This window comes from Gopherus evgoodei, chromosome 2, assembly GCF_007399415.2.
Source record: "Gopherus evgoodei ecotype Sinaloan lineage chromosome 2, rGopEvg1_v1.p, whole genome shotgun sequence".
Taxonomy (NCBI): Eukaryota; Metazoa; Chordata; order Testudines; family Testudinidae; genus Gopherus; species Gopherus evgoodei.
Window position 1 is genome coordinate 90,638,448 of NC_044323.1, and position 26,282 is coordinate 90,664,729.

A 26,282-nucleotide genomic window follows, 5' to 3' on the forward strand; every position below is an offset into this window, starting at 1 on the left:
ATGATTTCATATAGCAGTTTGCAATCCTCTTCATGGTCACAAAGGGATGAACTATAGATCAATGTTTCTCTACCTTTTTGATATCAGGGACCAGCTTGCTGACTTCCTAAACTGTGTCAGGGAGATCTTAGGGACTGACGCCGGTCCATGGACCGGTCATTGAGAAACACTGCTGTAGATCATCATGCTTTTGGGACAGCCGCACATAGGTGTGTAGACACTAGAGGGTTTTATTTTCTCAGTTAATTTTCCAGTATCACTTGCTTCTAGGAAATTTTGAAAATGCGGTAACCATCTCCTTCCATTCTCAGTAAGATCCTCTTCCAGACTGAAGGAGTCTGGTGGCTTTATTTGATCCATTTCTGCCAAAATGTTAGTCTATATATGTCTCTAGCTAATAAAGGAATGATCTAAAGGAGCATTGGTAAGAAACTGATCTTTATTTCCTAATCCTTCGCACCCAACATGGGTCTGGGTTAGTGCCTTCATCACATGACAGGGCTAAGTATCCAGTGAGGACAGAGGCAACTCAAAGACACAAACTTCATAGCAGTCTCCAGACACATTCTCCCCCCCGAATGAAGCTTGCAGTACTGTCGCAATTAAACAAAAGTGGTATCTCTGCCATCAAAGTAGGGGTTAGGGATTTGTACTGACAGCAGCACTTGCTGACTTCCGTATCTGGGACTTTTAAAACAGGCCACATGCAAGGCAGACAAAGTGCTAGGAGCCAAAGGGGCAGAACTGTTAATGCAGTTTTAACAGTATATTTTGGGAAGCGCTTGTTTTCTTTTTCCGTTTGGGGAACAATGGATAATACAAGGGCTTTTTTAAAAAAAAACAACAGTACCATAGATCACATTTCCCAGAGGCCCAGCTCATCACCTTCAATAGGACTGAATGGCATGATAAGAAGGACACTTTACATTCTGCAGCTTAAGAAAAATGGAAGCCATAAAAATGACCCCTTCAAAAAGCAGCATCAGAGAGAGGAATAGATCAGGCTCAACTGGAGCAGCTGTCAAGGCTCAGAACAGCTCTGTCTTCATAAGGTTTATAAGTATTTTTAAAGGAGGTGGAGGAGACTTACTATATGCAACAAGATAACGTTAAAATGCACAGCTTCTCAGGAGTTGAAAGGATGCTTTTTCCTACAAACTCTCTCTTCCCTTTATCTTATCTGCATGGAAAGTAAACAGAAAGTCCCCATTACCTCTCGATATCAGTGAGTCTGGAAGAGTCCCGAAATCCTTTAGCAAAAGGGTTGCTGTCAATTTTCAGCTTGGTTATCTGGAAACACAGAAAAGAGCAACACAACATAACTGTGGCACGAAGGTTTTGCAGTGTACAAAGTGTTAACCAATCCATCCTCATGACCTTACAGCTACGTGTATCCACATTCCCCTTTCTTTTATGACTACTCTCTGGGCTGGATCGAGCAAATTTGAGAGCTTCTGTGAAGCCACTGAATTGGCACCATCAGCATCAAAGCTCAGGATTCAAAGTTTGATTCTTCTCTCATACCAGGATAAATAAGGAGTCGCTCCACTGAAGTCAATGGAATTACACTGGTGTAAAACTGATGGAAGTGAGAGGATAAATCAGGCTTCCTTTCTGGCATCTGTCCCAAAGTCCTGTGTCATGGGGACTCAGGCAGGGCCAGTTCATGGGTCCAAAAGGGTTGTGTGTGTTAACGGAGGGAATTAGGGGAATAGTAGATTTAAACAGGAGCACGGGGAGCCTGTGAGGTGTCCCATATGTGGCTATAGTAAAGAAGGAAATATTTTGATTCTACCAGAGTCTCACGCTATTGTCTCCAAAACAATCTCCATCAGCACAAAGCAGGTCATACATAAGCAGTAAACACCATATTAGCATTGCCTCGTACTTTTGGGGGGAGGGTCCCACAACCTGCTGGGCCTGCTGATTTTAAAGCATTGTCTCAAGCAGCTCCGACAATTTTGACTTTACTACAACTGGTCCAAGCCGAGCCTAATAAACCACACACAGAGACACTGGCACTGTTTTGTACAGAGAAGGGGGAAAACGTCACAGTTAAAACCAGACCTGGAAGGGTTGAGTTAAAAGAGTGACCTTACTAAAACAATTACTGTCTTAAGGGATCGGACATCTTACAACCAAAAACTCTCTCCCCTTCTTCAAATTCAACTACTGGCTTAAACAGTGACAGCCTCTCATTTTCAAAAGAAATGTGCAAGAAAGCTTCCTTTGAGAACCCCAACCTTCCTGGCTTAATCCTCAGAGCTGCTGAATGTCTTCCACACCTCTCAGGATTGGACCCTGTATATGTATAGAACATAAACACCCCTATGGTCCTTACAGGCATTGTTAGAGAAGACAGAGAAAACAGAAAATGCAAAGAACAGAAGATAATAGGGAAGCAACTGTGGGGAAAAGAAGTAGAATTTGTTGCCATTTAATGTGATTAAAACTTGTCTAGGAGCTCTTTAAATATGTATTGCTCTTATAGCAAAATGATGTTATGCAGGCAGATGCAGATGCTATTTTCTGCCAACAATGATTCATGAAAATCCATGTATATTTATATAGTCATGTAAAATATGGGTGTAAGAGTGTGGTAAGGGGTAGGAACAGGTTAAGGAGAGATGCTCTTTTGGCCAAGGTATCCCCAGCTCTTCAAGACTTTAAAGGAAAATCTGCAGTCATCCTGAGAAACCAACAGAGTTTCTTTGGCTTACCCCAGGGATGGATTTGCCTTCAAGTATAACTATTTGAGTTATACTGTCCAGTAAATTTTGTCCCTCGCTGTCGTACTGCCTGCTGACTCATTGTAAAGAATTCTGTGTGTACCATCTACCCAAAATTGCCATTGTTGGTTTCAACTGGTTTTGTGATAAAACTGATCAAACCTGTATTTTTGTTTTCAATAGGCTGATTTAGTGCTTAAAATTTGGAAGGATGCAACAAAATTCAGATTTGCCAAATATACTTTGTCCTGGTGGAATTAAAAGCTACTGGAAGTAAGGATTTGAAGCCTGATCCTGGGAAATGTTGAGCATCTTTCACAAAGCTATGAGTGCCATCAGCTCGAGTTGAAGCCGATGAGAGTCCAGGGCACACAGAATCTCCTATGAAAACAGAGATTAGCACCACTGCAGAATCATCACCAATTTCATCCTGGCCTCCATCGTAAAAGGCCTGTGGTATACTGGTCACCATTTTGCTTATAAAAATGGGCCTTGAAAGTTCAGAAATTAAAACAAGCAATTCCAACTCCCTGAATGTTCACATGCTTTCACAGAGCAAGGATATTTTAGTGCTGGGTGACTCATCTAAAACCAGAGAAGATTACAGCCAAATATGACTCTTCATTCTGAGAGACCACTCTTCTAGGCAGAAAGTCAGAAGAATGGGAGGGAAGGCTTATGAAAACTAGGGGAAGCAAAGGAGGACTGATTTTTTTTCAGGTTGCTATCTACATTATACAAATGCAAGGTGTGGTCTAGTCAGGGGTGGCTCTAGGTATTTTGCCGCCCCAAGCACAGCAGGCAGGCTGCCTTCAGCGACTTGCCTGCGGGAGGTCCCCGGTCCCTTGGATTTGGTGGCACGCCTGCGGGAGGTCCGCCGAAGCCGCGGGACCAGCAGACCCTCCGCAGGTAAGCCGCCGAAGGCAACCTGCCTGCTGCCCTCGTGATGACCGGCAAAGCGCCCCCCGTGGCTTGCCGCCCAGGCACGCGCTTGGCGTGCTGGTGCCTGGAGCCGCCATTGAGTGTAGTGGTCTGACTACAACAAGTCTGGGAACTAGGAATACAAATATATAGGCAGCCTAGTCTAGTAGATGCACCAAACTGCAGTCAGAAGACCTGAGGTGAAATCCTGGCTCCATGGATGGCAATGGCAAAAGTCCCATTGACATCAGCATGGTCTGGATTTTGCCTTCTGTCACTGACCTGATGTGTGACCTTGAGCAAGTCACTTCACCTCTCTGTGCTGTTGTTTCCTCTGTTACTCCTTGCCTTGTCTATTTAGAGTTCAAGCTTTTGGGGGCAGGGGCTGACTATGTGTATTTATGAGGACAAAGAGTTACAGTGTGTTAGTATGGGTTATTCAAGCACAATGGGGCCCCAATCCCAGTTGGGGCCATTAGGCATTCTCATAATGCAAATAAATTATAATAACTCTCGCTGATTGGGACTGTGCTGATGAAACTTTTTTCCTCCCTTTGGAAATTGCTGATTTTTAAACTGAAACTGTGCATAGAAAAGGGTTGATCTCGATAAAATCTCCCAATTCAAAAGAGGTTTGCAATAAAGTTCAAATTTGTCAAAATGTCCTGTTTTGACATTTCTGAGATGAAAAGTTTCATAATTGAGTTCAAAGCTACTTTTTGTTTGGAAATTTTAGGGAAGGTCATATTTTTTTTAAAAGGTCAAAATCAAAACAAAATGTTTTAATTAACCCAAACCAGGCTCATGAAAATTTTTGAGATTTAGATTTTTCATCCCGATTTGGGACAGGACCCTTCCTTAAATGCTAGTTCTTACACTGAGACATGGTGTAGGTTTGGTCAAATCAAGTCAACCAGAGGAACAACTTCCTCAGGATCACGGTGGCTTCTCCAAGATTGCATGTTTTTCTAAAAGATCTGCTCAAGGTAGTATCTGGGGGAAGTTCTATGGCCTGTGTTCTACAGAAGGGAAGATTGATCATCACAGTGGTCCCTTCTGACTTTGGAATCTATGAATCCAGGAATCTTGAGGGAAACCTACTTAAACCTATTATTGTGCCAATCAAATTGCCATTTCTCTAATACTAATGACTTGATACGAGATCCCCTGAGTGAAACTTGTCCTATCTACCCATTCCGCATGAGACTCACAACCATTTCCGATCTCACAGACAAAGAGACTGTCTCACAAACAATCAAAAAAACTTCCGCTAGACAGCATTTAAAAATGAAATTTGACCTACAATTCAACTCTGTAGCAGTGGTTTGACTGTTAAACAAATGGATGCCCTTTAAATCTTAAAATATGAGATAGTTTGTTGAAAGTGTAATGTATTTAGCTTTTATCTAATAACCTGCAGAAATTTAATCAACCCCTCTTAAAATAGCAAGGAAAGAAATGGCAGAAATGAAAAAATGTTCCATTTTCATTAGTCATAAATAGAATGACAGCATCAATCTCTAGGGGTTCCAAAGATGTTCCATTGAGAAATTTTGCAGTATTCGTTGTATGTACTTAGGGAAGTTTTATTTAAAAATGGCCATAATCTGAATGTCAGCAATAAGCACCAATCTATTGTACAGAAGTAAATTCCAGTTTTAAATTGGATTTTTAAAATTTGGCTGATTTCTACAGAAAGTCAATGGAACGCCCTTTTCTAAACAAATTTCTTACTGGTGTACCATCAAGATTACTGCATGACTAATTTTTTTTTGCATTGTTATAAACCTGAGTTCATTGGATCATTGGTAGTTGGAACAGCCCCAAGGTGAACTGAAATGGTTAATTTGAAAAGTGCTAAAGAATAATGGACCACAGCTTTATACACATAGAAATAAAGATAACTAAAAGGCTTGTTTCTATAACCTTTACTCGTGAATAATCCTTATTGTTCTATAAGTTGCTGTTGTTCTATGAATACATTGACATTATTAGCAGGGGCGCTGGACCAGTTTGTATAGCGGGGGTGCTGAGAGCCATTGAACCAAACTGTAAACCCTGGATATAGTGGAAACCACTTCAAGCCAGGGGGTGCTGCAGTACCTCCCACACCCCAAGTTACAGCAACTATGGTTACTAGAACTACACATGTATATACAGCTTACTCTTGAATGGAAAGCGAGCAGGATCAGGCACAAAGAGAGGAAAAAAGTCCTTGAGAGCTCTCCTACGTGAGAGGGACTTCTATGCTGAATTAAAACGGGGAATTTATTAGCACAGAGAACTTTAGACAAGTTAATGAGAGTTCTAAAAATGATCTAGCATCTCACTCACCAACTGATTCTGGTAGGCAGTGACTGCTGTAAAAACTGTCTCTGGAAAGATAAACGTCCTGAACTCTTCAGATTTCAGATTTAGCAAGGAGGCAGTGTGGTCTTTCTTCTTAATGATGTGCACCCTGGGCTGGTACTTGTGCATGGAGTTCAAAATGATCTAAAGCAAAGAGTTACAAAAGATTGTCCTGAGTTTAAGATTAAGACAAATTGAACAGAACATGACCGTAAAAAGACAGTGCACATTAAAGTTGCAGGACTACACCATGGCAGTGGAAATGTAGATATGTAAGGGCTGATTATCAGAGGTGCTGAGCAGCCCTCGCTTCTTTTGACTTCAGTGAGTGCTCACTTCTGATAACCAGACCATTAGAGTGTAAATTTCAGAAAATGGCCTCCCTTTATGCATGTACAAAACTCCTGAGCACACTCTCTCCAAGAATCAACTCTCATTCATCCAGGAGCTAGGTTTGATACGTTCACATTCTACCACTTATGTGCAAGGGTGTTTGAAGTTATTAACTGCCTGTGCAAGTCTGAGTGTGCGCACAGGAATAGGCAACTGCTAAGTTGTGCGCACACAAAATGATGCTAGGCTGTGGCCCCTTTGGAAAAATAAATGAGGTCCTTATGGTGCAATCCTGGCTTTTAACACAGCTTATCCTATATACTCAAATCTGACTGCTAAACTAACAGGAATGAAAAAGCAGAGGAGGACCATGAGTAATGCATCAAAAGCAATATTTGTTGCAAATTTTGCCATTTTTCTTCATTAATATTTCCTTGTGGGAAAAAAAGCCATTCTTGTCTAACCCTCCAACTAACTGATGTCAGTGCCCACTGAAACCATAGGAAAGACACCCATTCACTTCAGTTGGCACCGGACTGAGTTCCATTTGACCAGCACTAATCACAAAACTAGAATATAAAAATGAAATGGAGAGTTAGGTTTGCACCATTTTTCGTTCTAGATAAAATCACAGTTTTGAGACTAAACTGGCAGTGGGATTGGGTAGTTCCATTTCACAGGGCTGCAAGGAGGTCACAGGAAATTCCATACATCATCTGGAATAGCTAATCTATATTCAAAGACAAATGTTAAACTGAAAGTCAACAGGAAAAATGCAGTCTTTGTTGATAACTCGGTAAATAATGCAGGTTACATATTGCATTACAGCATTACATATTGCATCAGCTTTGTTACATCAGTAGATTCCTATTGTACCGTTTTCTTCTCCCATTGGGCCAAGTACTGTTCTGACTTATACTCTAATTTCAGTGGGGTTGCACATGTACAATGGAGAGCAGAATTTAGTGCATTACAATCATCACAAGAATGAGACATCATTTTAGTGCTCGGTATAGTATGCAAACGTTGACCATTTCAATATTCTTCCTGACTCACCTTATTGGCTTGCACTCTATTTCTGCACTGATTTCAAGCTCCTTGCTCTCACCTTCAAGACACTGCACAATACATTACCTCATCTACTTCTCTGCCCTTCTCTCACCTTCCCTTCCATCCCCTATGCTGCTCCAAAGTTTCTCACCTCACTGCTCTTTTGTCTTCTTTGTCCACTCCCAACTGTGTGTCACTCTTAGCCCTCCAGTGAGTGCACTTCAGTGCCCCTCTCTCTTCTTGCATACAAAACTTTCATAATCAACCTGGTTCATGAAGTGTATCAGCCATAAAGAAACACTGTACTCTGTGCCCAGTTCAAAAGAGATGTGAATGATAGTGTAAGTCAGTACTTCTCAAATGTATTTGATAGCATCCCCCCTTTTTGGGGTCTGTAGTTGTTTGCACCTCCCTCCCCCCCCACTGCCACCACCACACAAGTACATATACCTTAGGCACACATGTATACTACTCTGTGTATGCCAGACAGAAACAAGTCAACTCATGTATGTACTAGTTGAACAGTCAATGTGGCAAGGCTTGTAGATATTAGAGCTGGGGGCATACTGCAAGTAAGCGTCCACTACTATTTATTCACAATTATAGGTTGAGATTTTCAAAGTAGCTTCAGTGAGTTAGGCACCCATTGTCCACTGAAGAGAGTTAGTGTCTAACTCCCATAGGCTACTTTAATCATTACAGCTGGGATTTTCACTGTTAAGCCACATTGACACCCTGTGTGTGCATTTTCTGTGAACATGCAGGCAATCAACTTTTATATCTAAAAACCTGAAATATTAAGGCATTTTAAGGACATTAAGACTCCCTTATGAGTCAACATGGCTTGTCAAATGCAATGAACATTTTAAAAGGCCAAATAAGAGAACCAGCCAGAGAAAATGAGCTTTTTAAATCCAAAGGTGCCATTTCAGAAGGCTTAAAAATCAAACCTGCTAACTCCAAAATATCATTGCCATAATTCAAAGAGCCATCTGTTTCAAAGGCTTCGTAGAATGAATTTGTTTCATAGGTCTATACCAGGGATGGGCAAACTATGGCTCATGGACCACATCCGGCCCGTGGGATCGTCCTGCCCGGCCCCTGAGCTCCTTGCCCGGGAGGCTAGCCCCCAGCGTCTCAGTTCACTCGCTCCACCACTGGTGAAATATTTTGGGGGGTGGGGCTGTGAGCTCCCGGGGTAGCGCAGCTGCAGAGCCAAGCCTGACCCGGTCTCTGTGTTGTGTGGTGGTGGCAGCAGCAGTGTGGCCTGGCTCCAGTCAGGCGGCATAGCTGTAGTGCCACCAGCCACCAGTGCTCCAGGCAGTGTGGTAAGAGGGTAGAGGTCAGGGAGCAGGGTGGGTTGGATAGAGGGCAGGGGTGTTTGGGGTGGTGGTTGGGGAGGGGCTATGGATGGTGGTCGAAGGGGTTGAATGGGGACAGAGGTCCCAGGGGACAGTCAGAAAGGAGGAAGGGTTGGATGGGATGGCAGGGGGCATCCAGGGGAAGGGGTTCCAGGGGTGGTTGGATGGGGCAGGGGTCCTGGGGGGGGCATCAGGAATTAGAGGAGGGGTTGGATGGGGCAGCAGAGGTCCAGGGACAGTCAGGGGACAGGGAGTGGGGGTGGGGGATGGGGCAGGGGTCCCAGAGGGGCTGTCAGGGAACAGGGGAGATTGGATGGGGCAGGAGTCCCAGGGGGGGAAGATAGGAGGTGGGGGCCAGGCCATCACCACCTCCCCTAACTGGCCTTCCGTACAATTAACAAAATCCAATGCGGCCCTCAGGCCAAAAAGTTTGCCCTCTCCTGGTCTATACAGTATCTGGTGATGGTATTCACATATTGACAATTACTCTAATATGAAAGGACACAAAAATTAAATGGAGAGTGTTCTAAAATAAATACATAAACTGGACAATTCAGACAGCGACTTGCTTTATGTTCTTCCCAATAACATTTGGACCTGGTACTACAGTCTTTGTGTGGCATTGGATGTAAACAGGAGTATTGCATGCAACAGGAATGCATTGTCAGGTCCTTTGTCTTTGGTCAAATCTTCCTTTATGGGAATGCCATCATCTTGTGATACATTGGTGCTTAGCAGATTTAGGATCACACTCTAGTGGTTCCCTGCACAGATGTGTAAGAAAGGAGGAAAGTTCTCTGCCTTGTTTCTCTGATTACCCACTTGTGCAGGGGGTAGCCATGATCCCAGTGATTGTATTCCTTGATGCAGATTTGAAGGAGTCCTAGTACTGGCCATGTTACTATACACTGCAAAAAAGGGTATGCATGGGTGAGGGTGCGGACAGGATCATCCTGCTGCATGCTCTAGTTAACCAAATGAGAGGGAGAGCACAGACTGTACCTTCAAAAAGGAGGCAGAGGTGCCGCCTCCAGCACCACCAGAGGCATTCTCACTGCCTCACTCTCGTCAGGTAGCGTGGCTGCAGCCACTTCCACTACAGACCTTACAGCAGCACAGCTGTACTGCTGTAAAGTCTCCCATATAGCTTCTCTATGCCAATGGGAGAGAGCTCTCCTGGTGGCATTATTAAACCACCCTCAACAAGCGGCAGTAGTGAAACTTCTGTCAGTCAGTGTTGTGGGGTTTTTCTCACACACCTGACCGACAAAAGTTTTACCAACAAAAGTGCTAGTGGAGACAAAGCCAAATTCAGGGCACATCCACGCCCCTCCCAAACATGTTGCTGTTGCTTTGAAAGTCACAATCTGGCCCTTAATTTCACAAGGTGAAGACATTAACAGCTATCGCAGATATTCTATCAGATTATTTGCTATATCAGTGTGCACTCTTTGTGCAGGATTGTCCCCTTGTCTGGTATTCACAGAAGCGGGTTTCACTATAAGGTGATCATTTGCAGCATTAGCTCAGGAAAGTGATTTTTTTTTAATGAACTGCCTTGTATTTACAAAAAATATATTTGTTACAGCACGTAGATTGTCAGATTTGAGAGAGAGAGAGAGAGAGAGAGATCATTTAAGAAAATAAATGCCTCACTCTTACAATGAATTCCACACATGGGCATTCCTTCACCCTCCTGGAGCCTCACTGATGTCAGTGCTCTATGCTTGCACAACATTGAGCCCCACAGATCTCGTTGCAGGATCAAGACTTTAGGGCATGATCCTACACTCGTTGAAGTCAATGGCAAAACAAAAACAAAAAAAGTCTTTGCTTCTAGAGATCTCTTGTGGAACATGAGCAAAAAACAAAACAAAAACATGTTAGCCAGAAAATGGGGCAGGAGGGAGGATTAAAGAAAAATATACCTACAGCTCTTTAGAAAAGAATAGTGTGTTGGCATCCGTTCTTTTCTTTTTTTGTTGTCAGGAGGTATTTCCCATGAAAATGCTTTGACTCAAGCCTGCTGTCCTTAAAACTCTCATTCATATTGGAAATATTCCTACTGGACAATTCAGACAGCGACCTGCTTTATCAAACACTGTGCAAAAGCAGTAAATAACCCACTGTAGGAGGAGGGGGTTTCCAATGTCTGGTATCCCCATGCCTCAGTTTCCTTAGTCCATCGCTCACATGTCCCCTCCCTCCATGTTTTAATGTTCAAAACCAGCTCTCCCTTCCTGAGGTCTCACTTATTAACACTAATTTACATAGTCTAATTCTTGTACAGGAAACCCTCCCATTCTGAGCCTACTCTTCAGGCTTGGGTTCCCTCAGGACTTCTTCCCACCAAGTTAGACAATTCACAAGGTCTTAAGCCTTCCCATGAAAAGGCTCCCCACCAGAGAGTCACTGCTGATCCTCCCACAGCCAGGTCAGGCTCCCAGCCACCTGCTGCCAGCCACATGCTTTCACTTTTCCAGGCCCCTTAACTTAGGAGGAAAACCTGGCACAGGTCAGAGTTGGGACTTAATCCCCTTAAAGTCCCAGATTCACCCTGTGACGTTCTGTGTTTAATTTATGTAAAGGTTGAGTGTATCCAACACAATTGACTTTGGAGCAATTTTGTCTTTTTTAATGTTACATTCTTTGTTTCAGTGTTGGATTAACCCTTCCTGGTGTGTCAGGACTACAGTACTGACACCAAGACCAGTCCACTTTGGGTCACCAAGTAAAAGACATGCCCCTATTGAACCCCTCCCATGTAGATTGCTTAGGGTACTGACAACAAATTCAGCAGAGCGGGATTTTCAAGTATACATGACAAGGCACTGGGTAGCATCTAAGAGATCAGAGCACTATCCAGTGGGGCAAGTCAAAGCAAGTGGTTTGAGCATTGGCCTGCTAAACCCAGGGTTGTGAATTCAGTCCTTGAGGGGACCACTTAGGGCTTGGGGGCAAAATCAGTACTTGGTCCTGCTAGTGAAGTCAGGGGGCTGGACTCAATGACCTTTCAGGGTCCCTTCTAGCTCTATGAGATAGGTATATCTCCATATTAAAAGAGAGATGGAAGCATATTAGGCAAAACCATGTGTGTCCCTTTTCTCTTCTCTTTGACACTGGACATTTGCCCCTCATTTAAGTCTGAATTCTGCCCTTTGATAGCAGTAGAAGCGGGATCAGAACACTATGATGATCTGGGCATTACTCCATCCATCCTGTTGATAAATTAATATACAAATGATAAATCATGGAAGCTAAAGATAAGTTCTTTTTTTACCGGCTGTCTATGGCCTTCGACTGCAATGGGTAATGCCACATATTTCCCACACAAGGTAAATGTGACACTGATGAAAGATGTTGAATTCACAAGCCAGGGAGTCTGAAGTCATCTCATTATCTACAGAAGAGGGCAAACCAATGAGTACAAACTTTCCCACAAGCCTCTGCCATTGCACTGCCACTGACATGAAGGGACCACCTGTAAAGGTGGAAGGGTAGGTCAGTCTCAAAGCCCATTTGCACTTTTGCCATTAGGATCAGAGTGTCAAGACATGTGACAATTAATGTCATACCATAACAGACTCATAGCTAATTTGTGTTGTCTTTTTACTCCTTACCACAGAGTAGGTTACTCACATGCCCATGTTGATCCAGTTCATTGTTCGTCAGTTTCACTTTTTCAAAGGACACCATCTGCTTTAATAATTGTTCTCCTGTAAATGGAGAATCAGGGTGCACATACAACCTAAACAAACAAACAAACACAGAAGTCTTGCAATCAGATTTGTGTAAATGGTACTGACTTTATAAACATGTATCCACACAAAATTAAAATAAATCTTATGCCTTCACGATATCCAATGGCCTCACCAAGAGGTATTTTCTCAAATCTTAGGACCATACTGTTCTCCTAGCAAAGCAAGAGTTATAGGATTCCCTTAAGCGGCATCCATGAAATACCATAACTACTAATGAAAAGTTATAGAAGACATAACTGAGTTTTTCACCCACTGGAATATAATGAAGAATTCATCTTTTTTAAGACTTTATCATTCGTTAAGCATATTATTCTTTTATAAGCATAACTAATTATATCCAAGCAGCGGATAAAAATAATCTAAAATGGAGACATTATTTCACTGTTATGTCTTTTTTCCAAATGAAAAATTGATTAGGTCTTCCAGCAGCTGTACTAATAAGCACTTAAAATAACAATGACTCCAGTTCAAAGAAAAAGACATACTGCAGTTAGAGAATTAGCCAGGGAACCCAGATAAGTTGTATTTTTTCTTAGTATTAACATTAACCTCGGTAATTATTTTCACCTGCACTGGATCATATTAGTTGTGATGACTTTAATAAAAAGATAAAGGCTGCAGTCAGATACAGTGGTTTGACATGGAAAAAGAAATCATTGTCTCTATGTAGTTAACAAGTTACTACTTGGGAAAGCTGGCAGGATGAAAGGAAGCACAGAGGATGTGTGAGAGGCTTATGTTGTGACCATAACAATTACAAGTGCTGGGCTCTTTAAATGCAGCTAGCATGTATAACTTGCATATAACTGAAAATGATTTAATGCTATTATTTGTTTGTGACTTTTAATTAAAGGAAGTTGTCCCAGATCTTCAGCTGGTATAAACTGGAGTGATTCCATTTAAGACAATGTCGACTAACACTATCTGAGGATCTGGCCCATTCTCTTCAATTAACTTATTTGGCACAATCTTGGAATGCTCCCATTACGCCTGTGGGCCAGGTCTGAGACCCAGGATAAAAATTACAGCTTATCTCTTTCAATGCATGATTGCTTCTCTAGATGGTTCTTTGCCCCCAAAAGAGTGCTGGTTGTACACCACTGAGTGGTAGGTCCCTGGTATCTGAAAGTGGTTGTGAGATGGCAAAAACCATGCACAATACTCAGTGTTGTTGACTCTTGTGATTTTATCATGAGACTTGTGATAAATGGTGTTTATCTTAAAGCCCCAGCTCTTGGAGTCATGTTATTTCATGAGAATCTCAGTTTTCATTTTAAAAAATCATAGTTGTAGAGAAGTGATAAAAAAATGTGAACCCTACTGGCTCAAAAGCCAGAAGGTAAATAAAAAGGAACCCAAAATGTATAGTTTTAAATTTCATGATTTGTAAGCCAGTCTTGTAATTTTTGGGAGCCTGACTCATGATTCTGAATGGTTGGGTTTGGCAATACTGCAAACCATTATCACAGAGAATCAGTCTTATCAAGATATGACTGACTAGGACCAAAGACCCAAACTGTTTCAGATGTATGTTTGGAGAGTGAATAGAGATCATTCTGTGTTTATCTGCTAGGCACAGTTACCTTAAACCAAACGCACACAGTTAACTCTTGCCACAGCTATGGGGGCTATACATTGGTTGAATACTAACAGTCACCCTGATGGGAAAGTCGAGATCATCCTCCGTGTCCAACACATGGTTGCTTGCACATATCAATGTGCACTGCTGGCCATGGGGATTTTTTGTCAGAGATTTTGCCTGTGGCACCATAGATCTCAGACACTTTTTTGTATTTTAACTCACTGGTAATTTTCTCTTTACACATTTGCATGTGCCTTGCATCGCACAGAAATTTATGGCCCTACTGTACCGATCTACAGACTTCTCCCATAACCAGATCTGGTACACCAGACACAGGATGATTCAAAATTAGATATAGTGGCCTACTGGTGCACAGAGAACTGATGATAACGTGCATACACATGAACAAATAGATTAGAGAAATAAACACAGACATTCCATTGGAATACACAGTACTCCCTCTGAAGTTAGTGAGCACTTTGTTATGAGAGGTTGTTCAGTTCCATTTACAAAGATTTTAGGAACCACGTTTTGATATAAATTTACAATTTATTGTAAGTTATTTTATATTGCCTGCAACAGCAGTCAAGATTTAAGATGAATACTTTAGGTTCCTTATAGCATATTGAGCTTTCATTACATTTTCCTTTTGTTCTGTTTGTTAATATTGGGCCTGATCCTGGAAGCCCTCCAGCCATGTGACTTTTAACTAACTTAATTTGTACTTTGTACAGACAGAAAGTTGGCAGAATCGGGCTCAAATTGCAAGTTTGAAAATGTAATAAAAAAAGTTTCTTTGCTACTGTCTGCTACAGATGCATAAATATTACATATTCAATCCCCAGACCATTATGGGTTTGTTAGGCTAGCCACGTCACCAAAGTCAAAACATTTTTCAATGCAAAAAAGGGAGAGGAAAGAGGGAGGGTACAGTGTAAAGGTACATGAAGGAATGTTTAGGACTGGTATTTCTTTCAAATGTTCTCTGTAGCTTGTAAAACAGAAAGAAAAAGAAATCTATCCCTGGAAGCACTTCAAAAGCTTTACAAGGATTTTCTGAAAAGTGTTTTTATTCAAGCCACATAACTTGATTTAAATGTTGACAGCAGGAAGAAAAGGATATAATTGTTATTTGTAGTGAAGATCCATGAAGGGATAATCTTCCCAGTGGCATCATATAGTACTTATTAATTTTAAGTACAGTTGTTGATCTAGTGTTGAAAGTTATTTTTATAGTAAAATAAAGAAAAGCCTTAAGGCCCTAATCCTGAAGCAATTTACACATGTGCATAACTGTATTCCCGTGAATAATCTCATTGACGTCACTGAGACTATTCATGTTGGTAGAGTTATGTGTGTATGTATGTCTTTGAGGGATCAGCATCTTAATGTCTTATCCTGCAAACATTTAAGCACACAGAGTAGCCCCAATTATATGTCTCATGTTACTAAAGTTAAAGCCCAGGTGTGTTTGCTGTCTTAGGATCTTAGAAATCATTTAGGTGAAAATGTAATCACTGACTCCAGATAGTGGGAGCAGAACTGAACTCCAATGTAAGTCAATAGAAGTTTAACCTTTAATTTCAATTTGAGCAGGATCAGGCCCTAAAACTTTCTTAGGTGTCAATACAGTATAAAAATCTGATTTTAAAAATAATTTCATATCATGTGCACCAGGCACAAAAGTATAAAAAAGAAAGGTCATTTGTTTACCTCTTGTCAGCAGCTGAGATTTATGACAAACTTATGTAAATTGTGGGAATTCCCACTACACAGCTACAAAGCATTGTGTGAAGTTTTTATACAGTTATCTAGAAACCCCATAATATCCCATAAGACCCCATAGCATCTCAGAAAGTACCCGAGGGATTCAGCAGTTTTAAGCTCACAATACTGCAGTTAGATTATTCAGATTTAAGAGAGCAAAGAGAAGGCTGCAAGAAATCAAAAAAAGATATAGATGGGTAAACACCACTTAAAAAAACAATAATTATCAATTACTTACTTGCAGCAATAAATTTAAACAGACCTTATTTGATAAAACGTTAGCATTGAGACTCCAAATCTAGCAACAGAGCAGCGTAACACAAATACACCAGAGCTCCCCAAATCCTGCCCTACTTTACAGATATTATGTTCCCTCTCCCACAAGGAAAGATGATATTTTTCAATATCAAATCAAACTGTGGGTAAGCAGCAAATTAATATGTTAACAGAACGGATAAAAGAACAACCTATAGCCATGGTAAAATGCATGTGTTAATCTTACATGTGAAGATATATTGTCCCTCTGTATAATGTTACTAGAGAATGTTTAAGACAAAGACAGTCTAGCCTAAGTAAAGGTAACAAACGGGTTTGTCCTAGAAGGAACATTGGTTTACCTCAATTTACATAATAACCATAAACAAAGCTATCAAGCTAAACCAGTGGGGTTGTCTTGAGCCTGAACTCAAGAGACAGAGAACTGACATGACTCCTACCCCTAGGCAGACACAGGAGACTGAATCCCCAGAAGGCCTTCCTGACTTTGAGAACAAAGACAATTCTTTGGGAATGTAAGGGAAAGAGAGAGAGACTCCATCTTTATCTTTCACCTAAAAAGACAAGAGAAATCAGCATCTCATATTTCTGAGAAAGGTCCTGACAGAGGGACAGTCAGCCATGCATAACAACAAATAATTGGTGAGAGAAACCATCTTAAACAAAGATTGTACCTTGCTAGATTAAGTTTTAGACTTTTAGATGCATTTTCACTTTTATTTGCTTGCACCATCTCTACCTTTACTTCTTTTACTTGGGATCATTTAACCTATGTCAAGTTGTTAATAAACTTGTTTTATTTTAATCTAAACTAATCAAGTACTGTGTTTGAAGTGAAGTACCTGCTTAATCCAATTAATGTGGCAAGCTGCTGGATATTGACTCTTTAAGGGAGCAAACAAACCTTATTATGTCTCTGAGTGGGACAGGAGAGGGCTGGACATTTCAGGGCAGATGGTTTGGGGGAAATTCGGGACTGGAGTTATGTTGGGGTCACTTGGCTTAGAGGTAACCAAAACTGGTGGAGACCAGAGTGTGGCTGTGGTGTAACAAGCAGGCTGCTGGAGTCACAGTTGTTGAACTAGGGCTTATCACACAAATACTCAGTGCATGCTTGTATGCTAGGGGAGAACATCCAGACAGGAAACTACATCTGCAGCTCCTTTTAAGACACTCAGGGTTACAGGACAAGCAATAACACAACCTCTCACTGGCCTGGGTTGCAGCCCAAAATGCAACAGATGTCTAATGCTCCAATTCATAAAATCACCAAGGCATCTGCTTAAGTCTTATTTAAGTTAATGGGGCTTAAGTACGTCCTTAACTCCAACCCTATTCAGCACAGACTTAAGGACATGCTTAAATGTTTTGATAAATTGAGACCTAAGTGTTGAAGCCCAGCTAGTTCTGTACTAAAGCTGTGGCAACCTGCCTGCATACATGTTCCACAATGAATTCATAACCATGTTGTATCACTTGCTGTGAGGCAATCGTTTTAGAAGCGAATTGTGTTTTGTTCATTGTGAAAAAGGGGTTAACTTGTTTAACTTTATTTATTATTCCAGAGTTTCAGAAATCCTAACTTTCCTGAAAAAATGATCCATGTGTGTATGATTTTATATTGGATACATGTACACCAGATGGCATCAGAGATTAGTATAGTATAATAGTAAACTCATTAATTAGAAAACATTGGTCAATGGTTAGAAAATAATCTGGCATTTCTACTTGGTATCAAAGCTATAATTTAATATTTCTACTGGCATTGAACTGAAGGCACCTGGATTGCTTTAAAAAGGAGGCCCTAAGGAAAAAACTCATAACGAGGAAAATAAACATCTTTTTAAAAGTTTCCTTCTCCTTCGATGGTCAGAACCATTTTATGTAACTGATCCTCAGGCCAAATCCTGCTTGCCTTTGGAACCTCTAGCATAAGTCAAATATTTGGCTCATGTATGGATACAGGACCTGACAGTGCACCACTGAAATTAATGGGAGTGTTGCCATCAGCTCCAGTGGGCACAGACTCAGGCTCTTAGAGCACTGTTTGCAAAGGTACTTTTTCAGCATTTTTTTTTTAAAAAGAGATCACCTTTGAAATGAACAAACCTTGCAGGAAGCGGAGGATCAGCTTTTCCAGCTACCAACCAGGAAGATCTGTGGTAAGCGTATCTATATCTCTTATTGTCCACTGGAACTATATCCATTAGCACTATGTACCTGGCCTCAGGATCCACTCCCGAAAAGGAAACTCTAATAGTAGGAAACATTCTCCTGAAATAGAAAGAAATTAGAAAATAAACATGAAGAGGCAGCAGAAAAAGGAGCTTTTGAAATGTTGCTCCAAATTTTAAAAAAAAATTGCATTCAAATCACTAAGAAAGAAAAATGTCAAAATATTTATATTTCAGTTTGACTGGGCATTTAAATCATCTGTGCCCCTATAAAATACACATAGAACTGATACTCTGAAATTAGAGTATTTTTTTGAGACGGGAGGAAATATAAATTTCTATATGATATATATTTTCTGCCTGGGAGTTAAAGTATAATTATTCTAATTTCAGAGTATCATTCCTACAGACACAGTGTGATTTTTTTCTAAATATATATATATATATATATATATATATATATATATATATATATATATATATATATGTTGGAGCTGGGAAAATACTTCTAAAACTATTTTCATTAGTATTTCTGCAAATGTTGAACTTATTTTCTTTTACTCTGTTAATGTTTTCCAGAAGTATTCTAGAAAATGAGCTTTACTTATAAGAACCCTGGTGAAAAATGAATTTTAAGACTAAATGCTCCAATATTTACCAAAAATGTCATATTAAATTGCTTAAGCAATAAAAACGGACACTTCAAATTGCAAATGTTACACCTGACGATGCAACACAAAACATGCATTGCTATTTGATACTTACAAAAATCATATAATCAGAGAATTAAACCACTACCAAGTGACTTACACTGCTACCAAACATAACACAAACTGTGAATTTTCAAAACTGTTTTTGACTGACCTAAAAACCAATTACTGGAGAAATGTATGAGTAACTCAAAAAAAGTATAGGGGAGTTGCACTTGATTTGTGAACCTAAAAAGGAGACATTTGTCAAATTTATATTATGATTTATTTCTCCAGGACTCTGTGAGTGCGTGTGCACAAATATGCATCAACGAAAGTTATAACACAAAGTAACAATTTTTAAAAACTATATAACATCACAACACTACATGCGCAAAGATTACCTGTCTAATGTTGCTCTGGCTTACAACTAATTACGGGCCCAATTCTGCTTCCACTGAAGTCTATGGCCATTATGGCTTATCTCTTGTTATTTCAGCATCTTTTGCACCAGATCCTGCCCAACTGTCAACAAAGGGCTGAACTTACTCACTGAATCATTGGGAAGTCATGCAATTAATTTCCGTGGCATCAGGATCAGCATGACCACGGAACAGACTCTATGATGTGCATAGTCTACAGGCACGTTCTCAAGCAGAGACATGTCCCCTAAATCAGTAGGGCCCCAAATCCAAAACCCAATGAAATCACTAGAAGCCTTTGATGGGGCTATAGGGTGTTGCATCTTAAACTATAAAGGAAAGGAGACAAAGCAAAGTGGAAATCTGCAAAAGGGACATTGGAAGCTCAGGTTTTTAAGGTCTCCACAATAATCCATCTGAAGTTCCTTCCTGCATTTACAAATAGCCTACTAAGATCTAATTCATTATACCTCTCTCAGTGCTTTTGAGCCTGTCTATCTGGGCCAAAGTTTGGGAGCAATCTTTACTCAAAGGATCAGAACCAACAAGTGCTCAATGCTAATGGCTTGGGGAACATGCCTCTCCAAAGCAAAAGGCGGGAATCTCAGGTACACGAATTAAGGGGATCAGTGGGTGGGAGGAAACTGAATGATGCACCCTTCCCAACAGCTACTCCTCTTCCCAGTAGCTCTGGGTAGGATACTTGCAGCAACCATTCCCCAGCACAACCTGGTGACACCAACCTGGTGACCAGCTGTTGATCGGTCAGCTGATTGCACCAGGAGCCTTCCCCTCCAGGAAGCTCCATAGTGTCTGTGTGACAAAGAACCACCAGGCCCTGTTTCTCTCTCTGAGCATGAGAGGGATAGTGTTGTCATAGGGCCTGCAGGGGGCGCTAAGGGACACTATAGTAAATCCAGAGCAAACAATTGTAAAATAAATGGGATTTAGAAAAAATACTTGTTTCGTTTAGGAGTTCTGGGTCAAACTTGTCATTCTAAAAACAATAATATTTTAGACAATGTGGCGGGTTGGGAGGGGGAAATGCATGCAATAGTTTAGCACTGGATGCAGACCGTGCAAATTGGGAGGATGACCCCGGGTGCGAGCATTGCTCAGAGGCCCGGGGGAGCGACCCACCCCGCGGGCTGGGGTCCTCTCTTCCCAGCTCAGACGCACACCAGGACAAGAATAAGTTTGTGCTTTGCAAACACAGTTTCCCCCCGTCCCCCTTAACACAGGACGCTGCCTGGTAGCCCCAGCGAGTCCCAGGGCCCTTGAGCGCGTGAGTGCTGCTCCCAATCGCCTGGCCCGGGGAGCCCGGCCAACCTGCCGCTGACTGATGAACCAGCGCTGGAGGCTACTCTGCCTCCGCTCCACCTTGCCGGGTGTAGGGCGAGTCCCTCCCAGCCCTACAGAAGCTGGCCGCATTGGGGGGGGGGGTAATTCCCTGGGGGTTTTCTTTACAAGTCCCTTTACAAGCCGGCAGCACAGAAAACGGGGCGAGTAAACCAGCCCCCCATTCGTCCCCCATGCTGCTCTCCAGCCTTACCTGCCAGACTTGGTGATGATCATCTCAGTGCCCAGCTCGTGGAACTTGTCCCACAGCTCTTTGGTCTCCAGGCTGCAGGAGATCTTGGCCATTTCCTCACTGGGAATGATGGGGGTGGTGGGGATGAGGGGCTCGGTGCAGAGGGCGGAAGGGCTGGCGCTGAACTCCCCGTGGGGATCCAGGCTGGACAAGTCACTCAGCGGCTGAGCGCAGGAGGATTTCTCAACAAATTGTTCTGAGAGAAAGAGAGAGGAAGAGAGATGATAATGAGGAGACACGACCACTGCTTTGAAATACAAGGCATTTAGGTTCTGAGCCGGGTAGACAAGCACTCCATCAGGAGCCAGTAATACAATGGGCTCCTGTCTAAATCTAAAGGGCGGAATGGGGCCAGGTCTCTTCAAAGTCACTAAAGACTTTTGGGTATGTAATCTGAGACGCCTTAAAATGGACCTGATTCTCAGAGTCTCTCTTAAAGGGACAGCTATTCAGGTGTCACCCGGACACTGAATCCCTCAAACTAGCTTTGCGGGGAGGGGATCTTAGTCCCTGGGAATATTACCTACTGAAGACACTGAATATGAACTTCTTTCTGGGGTAGTATTTCCAATGGACGAAACAAATGCAGCCCGTTCAGTATCATGGACATTCTCGCATCCCAAATGACAGAGTTCGCAAAAATAGGAAGCTGGGTAAGTCATAGCTCCCAAGAGGAAGAGAAATTTCTTCCTCAGTCTAAGGACCGGAAGAGAGAAACCCCGGGTTTCCCTACATCTGGATCTCAAGAATGTCGATCATTTATATACAGTGAGCCCAGAACCTCCCGAGCCCAGAAAGCATTTCCAGAACTGAGTGTTCAGAGAAAAACATAAGAACTGCCACACAGGGTCAGACCAATGGTCCATTTAGCCCAGTATCCTGTCTTGGTGCCTGGTGCTTCCGAGGGAATCAGCAGAAATTGATTAAGTTAAAAGTTTCAAAAGAAAATAATAAACAGGCGAAGCGACTTGACTGTCTATTTTCACTGGTTTTCTACCCTCGTGCGACCAGAGATCCTTGCGCGGAGGGCACCTCATACACGCAGGAAAGCTGATTGTCCAATATCTCCTGCTAATAGGGGATTTCAGTGGAAAGGTCACTTTGCCACTGGCCACAAGATGACCAATTCTCATTAAAACAGGAGCATTCGGCTCCAGTTTTGATAAGGACAGAATGCGCGAGTCAATGTGATTGAATGCAGAAGGATTTTCTAATTGTTCCTATTATCATAACCCTTAAAAAAGAAACTACTTGAGTGTGATGCAGGAGACATTTGGGGGATAGAAAGTGTTTTGTGGGCGGCCTGGATATAAATATAAAACCGAAGCCAACATAGTAAGAGGGGATTTTGAAGTCTTTACAGAGATTCATTCTTGTTCTTCCTCCCTCCCCTTTGTTATAATTACAGCTTTGCAGGTATCCTAACAAGGTTGACCAAACACTTCGCCTTAAATAATTTAAACGACTGCGCTTACAGTAAAGAAAAGAGAAGAAAAATACAGCTAACACATTCTGAAACCAGTCAGTACGTTTGCCAGAATACATGATTATTAAACAAACGCTGCACATGTGTTGTTTGGAAACTGGCGTCCTCAAAAGAGGTTTTAAAAATAATCTATATCTGGCGTTGGGATATTTTGCCCATCAGTAAGTTATGATGTTTTGTCTAGGATAAATGTATGTACAAACAATTCAAACTATTATTTTCTATTAAAAACGTACACGTTTTGTAAAATACATTTAATAGTTTAACTTAATTGTCATCTGAAAGGAAACCAATTCTAACAATAATCTCTCCCATGTTATGTTAGGAGTTTAACGAACGCCACTGTCCTGGTTTCATTTTATATGATCTTGGATCAAAAATACAGCAATATGCTTTTCATACTATTTGAATCTCCAGACTCAAACGAACTTTACTTGAATAAATACGCCATTAAAATCACAAAGCAGCGATTTCTCCCCCAAATCCTCAAAATACAAATATTGGATGAGGATATTTGGTGTACTAGATGATTTTTTAAATCTGTTTTGGAACATGAATAGAAATCGAATATGACTTGATGAAGTGTTTCCAGTAGACATAGACAAAGCAGTGAATTATCCAAGACGAAGTTAAATGTGGGATTCTGTGTCAAGCATCAGAGGGGTAGCCGTGTTAGTCTGGATCTGTAAAAGCAGCAAAGAATCCTGTGGCACCTTATAGACTAACAGACGTTTTGGAGCATGAGCTTTCGTGGGTGAATACCCACTTCCCACATGCATCTGAGGAAGTGGGTATTCACCCACGAAAGCTCATGCTCCAAAACGTCTGTTAGTCTATAAGGTGCCACAGGATTCTTTGCTGTGTCAAGCACACATTTTATAACGTATCCGGCCTGCATCACACCATAAACCAAAAATCAGAAAACAAAAAGTATACTTAAAACACATGAAAGATTTGTAGATCAGACAGCGTATAATTTTATTAGATGTAGCAGATATCAAGCGATCTGGCAATGCTGAATCCCTCCAGTTTTTGATTTAATACTATTCCTGTAGACCCTACATTTCTGGAGAAAGTCTTTTTTTTTCTTTTCTTTTTTTTTTTAATTTCCTGCGAGTTTCTGGGTATAGCCATAAAAAAGTCTGGACGTTCAACTCGGTCGTCTTGAGTCAGATTCACTAAAGGGTTTAAATAATTTTAAGTGAATTCATTTACTGAAACTCACAATGACCTACTATTCAAAATGATTATGTACTAAAAATAAATAATCTGATTTTTGTTTCTTACAAGGTGCATAGGCTAAATAATCAAAGGATAACAAACAAAAACTTTCAGAACCGTGTACATAATTTTTATTATTATAGTGTAATAATTGTTTTCTGGTTTTGTTTGTTGTACTTTTTAAAGTACAAGTAATGTATATAATTTAAAGTAATCTCTCTTGCATCATTTACGTGAGTGAAGAGAAACGTATCTGCCTTCTGCCTTACAGTCTGATGTTTTCTATAAATGGTAACGGTTGTTAAATAAACAGTGTAACTAAAAGTGGAGGAATTTAGAAAATGGTTACTGGTTAATGTTCTAAACTACCTCAACTGAAAATGACGGCAGTAATAAAAAAAAGATGGCTTTGTGATAAGGTTTTAGCTTCTGTAAGGAAAATAAATATTAGAACTTAAAACAGAAGAAACAAACGTTATTCTTTGATTTGTGCAGCAGTCTAAAGAATTTCGCAGTTATACAGCAATATAAATACCTCTTGCTAGTTATTTATTAAAATTACTCATGTTCTCCAATTAAATGCAAGTATGCAAATAAAAATATGAAAGTGTATATCATGCAATCTAGTTTTATAATTTGCTGAAACTGGATCCCAGATTGGTTAACTTGCCCTTTTATGTATAAGCTTTGCAACTATTGCTGCCTCCAAAGCTCAGTTTTCAGCGATATCCGTACTGGTTGCACTGGGTTTGGTGTTATTCTGAGGGAAAGCCTCACCTTAAAAAAGTAATCAATGCCACAAGGAACCAATTTAAAATATAGGAAAATGGACAGACAATACTGAAATGCGTTGGTATTTCTTTGACCAGACTAAAAAGCACACACAAGGAAAACCAGAACATGGACCAAACTCAGCCTGGATTCTTCACACATCTGCAGCGAATAATTTAAACAATTTTCCTTTACTTTCTTTGCTCCGTATCTGTTTGCTTCGCGACACTGTATTCTGATTTTCAAAGAATTAAGTGACACGCAACGCCCCTCCCTCCCTATAGATGTTTGACTTCATTCCTCTCTAGCTACCTGCTTCCTGTAGCGGATCAGAGATCCATTTGGGCAGGAACGACACAGGATCCTGTCCTGCGGCTGAGAAAGGAACAGCCCAAGATTACAACTTACCCAGAGGTTTGATGGTGTTCTCTGCGCTTTCCTTTTCTTTCGAGCTTCCACTTGACATGAGAGCAGCAATGGAGAACGCGTTGGCTCTGGAGGAGAGCTGAGGTTTGGGGGATGCTGTGTACTCCATGATCACAGAGTAAATCCTACACAAACCAAGCAAGAAGGTCCTAAATTGATCCCCAGCTTCCAGCCAAAAAAAATAAGATCCTACAAAACTAAGCAGCTGAGCCAAGCAAGAGAACACGGGGCCAGCTACTCGGCCCGGGAACCAAATTTAGGAGATCTTGGGGGACCGGGAGAGACAAGGAGACACTGCGGGGGCCCAACACTTGGTGTGTATGGAGAATACCTAGGATTTCACAATGCCCGCGGGGTCGGATCTAAGGCTCCGGCCAGGATTAGGTTAAACTGTCACCATCATCTCCCGGGCGCTGCATTAGATGGCTTGCTGAGTGCGAGAGGAGCGAGTTGGCTCAGACTGCGGCGGCTGCTCTCTGCGGGTGGGAGCCGGAGCCCGGAGTGGCTCAGAGGGCAGAAGGGTGGACACTGCGATCAGTCGCACACTTTCCTCCGCCTTAATTTGCTGGCCGCAGAGATCCTATCGGCTGCTGGCCAATCGGCTCCGGGCCACGTCAAGGGCTTTCAGATCCTCTTGATAGGACGTGGGAGGAGGGAGCCCTGAGCTCTTTAAACTCCGCTCCCTGCCTTCCTATGTCTCCAGCCAAGAGGAAAGGAAGGAGCAGAGCAGGAAGAGCCGACCGACTGCAGCGGGTCACACACGAGCTATTCAGAGCAATCGCTGCTCGGAAGGACTACCAAGGAGGCTGGATTTTAGGGGACTGCTGAGTGGTCCAGCCCAGGCTTTGCTCATGGGCAGAGATGCATTTTGCACAGCTGGGATGGTCGCTCACTAGTGTGTGGAAGACTGTATGTTACAGAAGCACGAATCTGCCCCTGCATATGTTGTAGTGGCCTTCTGGCCCAGTTTTACTTTCGTTACGTTGCACTCTCCAGCCGAAAACACAAGAAAGGCGTTCTTATACCCGGATGGGATTTATTAATTACTGGGGAATCTGGTTCCAACCCGAAACTTGTCACGCCCAATTTCAATGCAATACACACTTTTCTGTACCAGATACAAAAAGACAAGGAGCTTGGCTGTTGCAAAATAATAGATACAATACACAACCATCTCCAAAGGCTGACAAATCCACCTACTTGAAAATTAATTCATTAATTTGGAGAGGACCTAATCCATACCAATTTCTTTTTCATTTTGGAAATAAAGGTGGTAAAAATAAAGGTTGCTCTTCTAACTCAACATTTACTTTTCATAAGATTCTTATTTATTAGATATTTTCCATATAGTGTTATGATACAGAGATTAAATA

General features: G+C 41.5%; 1 protein-coding gene across 1 annotated transcript in view; it reads right to left on the reverse strand.

Annotated features, from left to right (window-relative positions):
- The window catches only part of TBX20 (T-box transcription factor 20), a 43,329-nt gene extending 18,311 nt beyond the window's left edge, over window positions 1-25,018 (reverse strand). The window contains exons 1-6 of the mRNA XM_030549355.1: window positions 24,892-25,018; window positions 20,967-21,201; window positions 18,239-18,403; window positions 12,383-12,491; window positions 5,985-6,143; window positions 1,214-1,290 (exon numbers count right to left, since the gene is read on the reverse strand). Of these exons, the coding sequence (XP_030405215.1) occupies window positions 1,214-1,290; window positions 5,985-6,143; window positions 12,383-12,491; window positions 18,239-18,403; window positions 20,967-21,201; window positions 24,892-25,018 (872 nt within the window). The remainder of the gene's footprint in view (window positions 1-1,213; window positions 1,291-5,984; window positions 6,144-12,382; window positions 12,492-18,238; window positions 18,404-20,966; window positions 21,202-24,891) is intronic.
- Between the last annotated feature and the right edge of the window lie 1,264 nt (window positions 25,019-26,282).